This window comes from Podarcis raffonei, chromosome 7, assembly GCF_027172205.1.
Source record: "Podarcis raffonei isolate rPodRaf1 chromosome 7, rPodRaf1.pri, whole genome shotgun sequence".
NCBI classification, from domain to species: domain Eukaryota; kingdom Metazoa; phylum Chordata; class Lepidosauria; order Squamata; family Lacertidae; genus Podarcis; species Podarcis raffonei.
This window is the reverse complement of record NC_070608.1, coordinates 59,308,746-59,316,198: the sequence shown is the minus strand read 5'-3', so window position 1 is coordinate 59,316,198 and position 7,453 is coordinate 59,308,746. Positions and strand designations below refer to the sequence as shown.

General features: G+C 38.5%; 1 protein-coding gene across 5 annotated transcripts in view; it reads left to right on the top strand.

Moving 5' to 3' along the window:
- The window catches only part of CDKAL1 (CDK5 regulatory subunit associated protein 1 like 1), a 234,024-nt gene extending 228,679 nt beyond the window's left edge, over positions 1-5,345 (top strand). For 4 of the 5 annotated variants that reach the window (XM_053396768.1, XM_053396770.1, XM_053396767.1 and 1 more), the window contains one exon: positions 4,716-5,345. In XM_053396768.1, coding sequence (XP_053252743.1) covers positions 4,716-4,907 — 192 coding nt within the window. In that variant the 3' untranslated portion in view covers positions 4,908-5,345. Of the gene's footprint in view, positions 1-284; positions 366-4,715 lie in introns of all 5 variants that reach the window. The other variant, XR_008331530.1, reaches the window with a different exon arrangement.
- Positions 5,346-7,453: the final 2,108 nt, after the last annotated feature.

Below are 7,453 nucleotides of genomic sequence, written 5' to 3'. Positions count from 1 at the left end.
CAGTTTTAGTGGAGTGCTGAGGGTAGAAGGAGGGGGACCAAAATCAGGCTTGAAGGAGAGAAAGTTGAGAGTAGGAGTAAACAGTATGCTAAGTGGGTTTGGGGAGAAAGGAAATTGCACAATAATTGGCGAGAGCAGATGGGTCAAGAGGTGATTTGTTTATTTTAGAATAAGGGAAGCTGTGTTTTACATATATACTCCTTCCAATCTGTAATGTCAGTCTTGGTGTACATGAGTCAGATCTCATGCAAACCTGCACTGTAATTATTAGATTTATTTTGTAGGTTGCAGGTGCATCAGAAAGCGGGAAATGAGTGAGACCGAATAAGAGTGCGCAAATACATATTATTACTGGCACACATCAGGTCAGAATTATTCAGCAAATACTCTGAAATGCATTTGATCATACACTGGAAGTGTTAATAATTTATATTATACCTTATTAGTAAAACCTTTTGTTTCTGCTGCTGTCACAGCCAAAACAAGTTGAAAGGCTACTTCCAGAACAGTTAATATGTTTGCCTTGTTGTTGGTAATTTTTACACCTGATTTTGGGGATTTCATAAAATATAATCTATTACTGAGGTTTGATTAACAGTTCCATTTCCCCCAATATATGTTCTTTGCTTCTCCTTTCTCTTGTTCTATTTGAACAAAGTGCCCATTAAAGTGAACTGGGATGGCTGCTCTCAGTTTTCACTTCTTTCATGCAAAAACGTACATATTTCATGCTGCATTGTCAAAAAAGGAAAGGATTAATTATTAAAATTCTGTCATTATGGGCGGGGGAGCGCCTTGCGGCATTTCAGGGATTTCATGTAAATCTATGATGTTTGGGGCTGGGGGAGGAATCCCCATTAGTAATGAGGCTTCTCAAGACACAGTTAATTTCAAGCTGCAAATGTTGGATTTAACATGACTTCAAGACATGACACTGAACTCATTCTCTGAGTGGTTTTAAATATTTGCTAAATATTGGGACTGACAGTATACTAATGGTATTTACTATGTGATTCGTGTAGTAGAGGCCACTGTCCAAAAAAAACAAATAGTTTCATGCTTTGCTCTAATTCTCTTAGATCTAATGATATAAAAATAATCAAAATAGTTTTGATGCCACGGATATGTACTGCCATTGGACATCCAATTTTTAAGGGTGGTAGATTGTAAGCTCATTAATATGCCTTGGGCATTTATTACTTACAACGGTTGAAAATTCATGATGCAAAAAAATTATAATGGTATCCTATTCTTTATATTGCTGTTTCTTCCTATATTGTTGCATATTTGATTATTTTTGCATGTTCCTACATTTTATCTAGCCTATTTGTGTTTGTAAATTTTTGTTTCCAGTATTCTACAAAAACCATTCTTACTATTATTATCATATATCAATTCCTATAGGTAAGAAGAAGCAACAGTGAATCCAATGTTCAGTGCATCCCTATATCTTTTCCATTATAATATGTATCTTTTTCCATAGAGTGCTTCTTTGATTCTGGTGGTCCAAGAACAAGTCTATCACAAATGATAAATATCACCTTTCACAGTTAGGAATTCAAGGACATTTTTGTCTTGATTATCAGGAAAGCAGCAATGAACTCCAATAAGCAACTTATAGTAATTTTCTTCAATTTAGGAGAAAGGTTTGGCAGTTATTGAAAAATGTTCCCATATTTACATAGATATCTTCTCTTTGATGCCCAGAGTACAATTCACTGTATTTCTTATATCTTTTTCAAATTTATATTTTTATTTCTGCAAGATTTTATAGATTCTTCACAAGCTTTGTTTATTATTCCTTTTCCCATCTTATTAAAACTCTTAATTGGATATTTGATCTCAAAAAGTAATTTAGATGGCTCTAATTTGGAAAAAACTCAAACTAAGCAGAGAACCTTTTAGTTTTTAAAGAAAACTAAAATTGTATTATCATTTCATCTGAATACACAATTACCCCTTCATGTCCCATGTTTTCCCACATAAATTCTAATTAATCATCAACTACAGAAGCTAGTGGGGATTTGGGGCAGGACTTGTTCTTACTTAGCATTTATCCCAGATCTATAGAAGATTAAAGTGCCTTTTTCTTTGTACCCCTGGAGCATAAACTACTGTTGACCAATAATAATGCTTGTGGATAATGTCTTAATAAAGCTTTTTCAAACAGACATATCAATAAATTTGGATTTTTAATCCAATCAATGATGCCTTGGACATTTTCCCAGCAAGTAAACCATATCATAAAAACCTCTGTCAAGAGAGTCTTGGGTGTTGTTAGCTTACCAAATTAAAGACTAAAATGGAGCATTCTTCACAGTGGAACTCTTGGCCTTGGCTGAAACTCAGAAAGAAAGATTGGCCCTGCAGCAAACCATATTCACTCATTAGGCTTTCTTTGGTCATGCAGATATTCCTATTCTAGTTTAGGTAACATTGATCAAATTAGGCATTTGTCTAAGCACAATTTATAAATGTAAAAATTTATCACTTAGAAAGTAAAACATATTCACTGAATATAGGGTATACTGTAAATTGATAATGGAATAAAGAAAACTAATAGGCATCCAAGGAAATAATTAGATTCCTCTGTGCAAGCTTTTCTTCCAAGTTTAATCAGTCTACAAAATGAAGTCTATTATGAGGTAGCTTTTGTTGCAAATTAGTGAAATGTTTAATAATTGGTACTCTGTGGTTTCCAGTTTATTTCTCCATATAAAGGTTAATTAGCTTTGACTCCAGGAATGAATAGCTGTAGCCAGTTATTAATTTTTCAGATTCATTAGGCAATTGATTTTAATTACTCTGTCGCTACATGGAAATAGCCATCTATTTATGTAATATTTTATGATGGAAGTCTAGTACTACCTTCCGAATGGTGGATACAGTTTAGTATTCTTTTATTCCCATGGCTTTAACACCTTTCTGCATAATAACCTCACGTTCCACAAGTTTCTAACACCTGTAGTTCATTCATGCACCATAAGTCATTGCTACCTTAAATGTTTAAAAAGGAATCTGTGGGCCGGGGGTGGGAGTGCTGGAAGGCTGGCACCCAGGGATGGAGAGGGGCCCTCTCCTTATGAGCCTAGATGTCAGAGAGGGAGAAGCAGAGCTGCTGGCATGCCCCTCTGGTGGAGCACAGAGCCTCATCAGGGAGGGAGGGAGGGAGGACTACAACCAGCCAGGGGAGGGTCTGAAGGAGGAAGAGGTGGTGGCAGAGCTGGAAGCAGGTCACTGTTTTATCATCAAGAACCAGGCACTGCCTTCATAAGTGGAATCAGACAGTGTGCACATAGCAGACACACAGGGCAAGCTGCCTCATATTTAAAAGCTTGGTGGGAGGGCTGTGACAACCATTGGGACATCTTCATAGCTTGCATTTGCTTATGAACCTCTTACCTTGCTCATGTACCTTGTAATCTTGACTATTGAACCTTGTGTCTGCTGCCCAGGCTATACTGCTATTAGCCCGAATAAAGATAGCCACACTTACTGGTAAAAAAGGATGATATCGGTGTATTTTGGGATGGGTACCCGACAGCTAAAGTAACCAAGGTACTGAGAGTCCCTGTGGGATCAAAGGCTAGCTCTGAACTGAAGATCCAGGAGGAATCTCTTCGAAAGGTCTAGTTGAGATATTGGAAGCAGGTTTATGCACTTGTAGCATAAGCTGATCATTCCAAAGACAAAGTTGATCACAGGCCAGGAATCCATCTGAAGGAGGATTGCTAAATAATGTAGGGCACTGATGGGGAGGAAAATTATATAGGCAAAGTAGGAAAACAAGAGGGCCAGCAGGCACCAGTGTACACAGAGAGGGGAGGCAGATGAGCAAGGAGACAAAGACAGAGACCTGACTGATAAGTATTTATAGTCACACCATGTCAATAAGAACCAAAGGACTGCTGGAGTAAGTCAGATTGGGCAGTGATGGATTTACTGTTAATACACCAATAGAAGAACAACAGGAGTACATACCTGATGTTTCCATCAGGTTTGTATCCTTAGCAGCAAAAGCGGTTGTAAGCACACCTGGATATTCCTCCCAAATGATATCTATAATAGAAAACAATGAAATAGTGCATATTTCAGGTGCTGGGAAGCTATAGTTGGCCATAATCTTCCAGAGTGTGTGCAGTGAAATAGATGCACATGCCAATCACACATGCTTTTTTCCCCCTGTGTGGAAAAGTAGCTCGGAGTATGATCAATAAGATGGATGTTTTAGTGCAGGCACCTCCTGAGAGAGATGGGGAAAGAACTGCAGAGGATGTTAGAAGACTGCTGAGCTGGCATACTGTGGGACAGAAACAATTATCAGACTTAGTGGTGCTCTACAATGGGAAAGACAACAGTGCTGCTGGTCCACTCTTTATCACTGACTACAGATTTGCCTTTTAAGGAAACAGAAACACTAAAGGGAAAATACAGATCTCAAATGAATTGGCATGGGTTATATTGTAAAATAGGATTTTAGTCTACAGTGATGTTAACAGCTTTATTGCTTTGGCAGTTAATTTCATTGAAAAGGCCAATTCCATGTTGCAACAGCCTCAGCTCTTTGTTTTATACAATTGTACTATATTCTTTAATTTATTCTAGGCTACAAGAGAATTGGCTTGTTGAAAGTTGAAAGGAATTTTCCTTTGTACTTGATACGTGCCAAATGTTCTTTGCATCTTTCTCAATTTAATTTCTGCATTTCTCCACAGGAGTTCAGACATGCACTGGAGAACAGCTCAGAATCAAAAGCCTGTCCATCTGCTGAGAGGCATAAAGGACCATTGAGCTACAGGATGGCGATGCAGTTGCCTTGGCAACAAGGGGGAGGTGTACTGAAGGCGCTGTCACTAAGTGTGACTCTTCTGGCAGTCCTTATTGCCTTTTACTATCGAGGTGTTTAAGTGGAAATCTGAACTGAATGATGACATCGTCAGGAAATATAACAAGATGGTTGGAAACGTCAGAGTAAAAAGTCGGACAATTTATACGCCAAGGCCTTACCTTGTAAACATAATCTAGATAAAACTCTCCTACATTGGTATAAGTTATTTAGTTATTTTTCCAAGATCAAGTTAACAGGCTTTTCCATGCTTTTCCATTTTAAAAGAAAGTGTTTGTCTACATATACCAGGTTCATATTTGCCACCCATAGGTGTATGTTTTAGAAAATTAAGTTATTGAAGTATTTTTCTTAAGTCAAACAGTTGATAATGCGCTTATGTGAAGCCTTATTAAACTTTCTCTCTTAATGTACCTAGAAACATGTCATCTTTTGTGTTTTAATGAAATGTTCAGTTCAAAAGTTGCTGGGCATTCAGACTATAAAAGTTGTAACTATTGATTTCTATTGTTATATATTTTCTTCATGTTCATAAGAATGAGTAGTTCAGACTCTAAATGCAAACAACAAAACTAAAATACAGTAAATCGCTTTAGAATCCATTCTCTCAAATACGTAAAGATCCAGAGGAGATGAGGCAATATTGAAAGTGGTGAATGTTTTGCTATTCCCTCATTTGGTGTCTTTCGTCCCTGGCTAATGCATCATCTGTCCATATGTGTTTCCTAAAGCAAGAACATGTGCAGATCAATTTTGCAGTTCCCCAAATAATGACGCAGTCTTGAGGTTGGGTAAAGCAGAATGTTTTCTTGGTTGGTTTTCACCCATCAGAATGCCTCCTGCCAATTTGCTACAAGTGAGTATCTCTGCTTTATCCATTATAGGGTTGATCTTCATGAGTACCTCCATCCCAAATTCTCACTACCTAAGGACACTCCCACCACAGATGAATAAAAGTATCAGATTGATAGCAACCAGACCTGCAGTCTGGGGTCACGGTACCCAGTTTGTGTGTTACTTTCACTTGGGTATAATACTATCTGTGGATTGTTTTTGATATATCCTCTCTGATATAGATAGAAGCAGATAATAGCTGCTCTACTTTCCAGATGCTATCCCACTGACTAGGTGGAATTTCCACCATATATCTTCCAAACCACACTAAGGGCAATCAGCCTCCCATGGTATGCTAGTGCAGCATACAATACATATTTGAAACCATGCCTAAAACCAAGGCCTCAAAAGATGCAAGACCCTAAGTAACCTGCTCTTGAATTTCTCTGCTGGAAATTAAATTACTGGCCTGATGGATATTAGGCCCATCAACTTGAACATTGGATAAATCTGTCTCTTCATTGTTCTTCCATGAGTGGATGGGTGTAGAAATTTATCTGTTTTTATTTATTACTGCTTATATTATTTTTGAGAAAGGGGATCTCTAAGTAGTTTACAGCCTATCTTAAAAGATCAAAAAATTCTAGAGAAATTCCACATTATATAAAACACCACAATTAACAGCTTAAACATTGGCATAAAACATTACCCCAAACAGCCACATTTTTAAATAGTGTAATTAGCAACTAAGCAAAATAAAAATAAAAATAATCACTCTCACCTACCATATGCCCAATCAATCATGCAATTAAATGAGCCAATTAAATTCCCAGCCCCTTAAACAAAAAGAAACGCAGCCTAATCTAACCACAGCTAAAATGCATCCCACTCAGTTCCACTCAAACACACCCTTACATAATCAGCAGACTCACAACAAACACATAAACACTATAAACTGAAATACCCAAACTTCACTCCTCTTGCACACCCTTCAGTCAAACTATCCACACTCTGCAGCCAATCCCAGAGTTCAGTGTCACATCCTTAAGCAATAATCCCCCACATAACTTTGCTATGAGACTCATGACAAAGCTAGCAAAATGTCAACATACACAGCAAGCAGCAACACACACACACAAGCATTCATACCAAGCACTCCCCATCTCCAGGCTCTCTTTGGGGATTACAGAAACCACTGTCAACAGTAACACTTGACCTAAAGTAAAGTAAAACCTATTGCCATGCATGGGACGCAGGTGGCGCTGTGGGTTAAACCACAGAGCCTAGGACTTGCTGATCAGAAGATTGGCGGTTCGAATCCCCATGACGGGGTGAGCTCCCATTGCTCGGTCCCTGCTCCTGTCCACCTAGCAGTTCGAAAGCACGTCAAAGTGCAAGTAGATAAACCGGTACCGCTCTGGCGGGAAGGTAAACGGCATTTCCGTGCACTGCTTTGGTTCGCCAGAAGCAGCTTAGTCATGCTGGCCACATGACCCGGAAGCTGTACGCCGGCTCCCTCGGCCAATAAAGCGAGATGAGCGCCGCAACCCCAGAGTCGGTCATGACTGGACCTAATAGTCAGGGGTCCCTTTACCTTTACCTCTATTGCCATGCATATTACCATGTAAACACCTTTATATATATATTAAATTTGTATATTGCCCTTCATCCCAGGGCAGTTTCAGCATATTGCAACACAAAAATGTGTCATATAATAAACAAAACAATAACCCCGCTTCTCCTTCTACCTGACCTCTAATCAAGTTCCGTCAT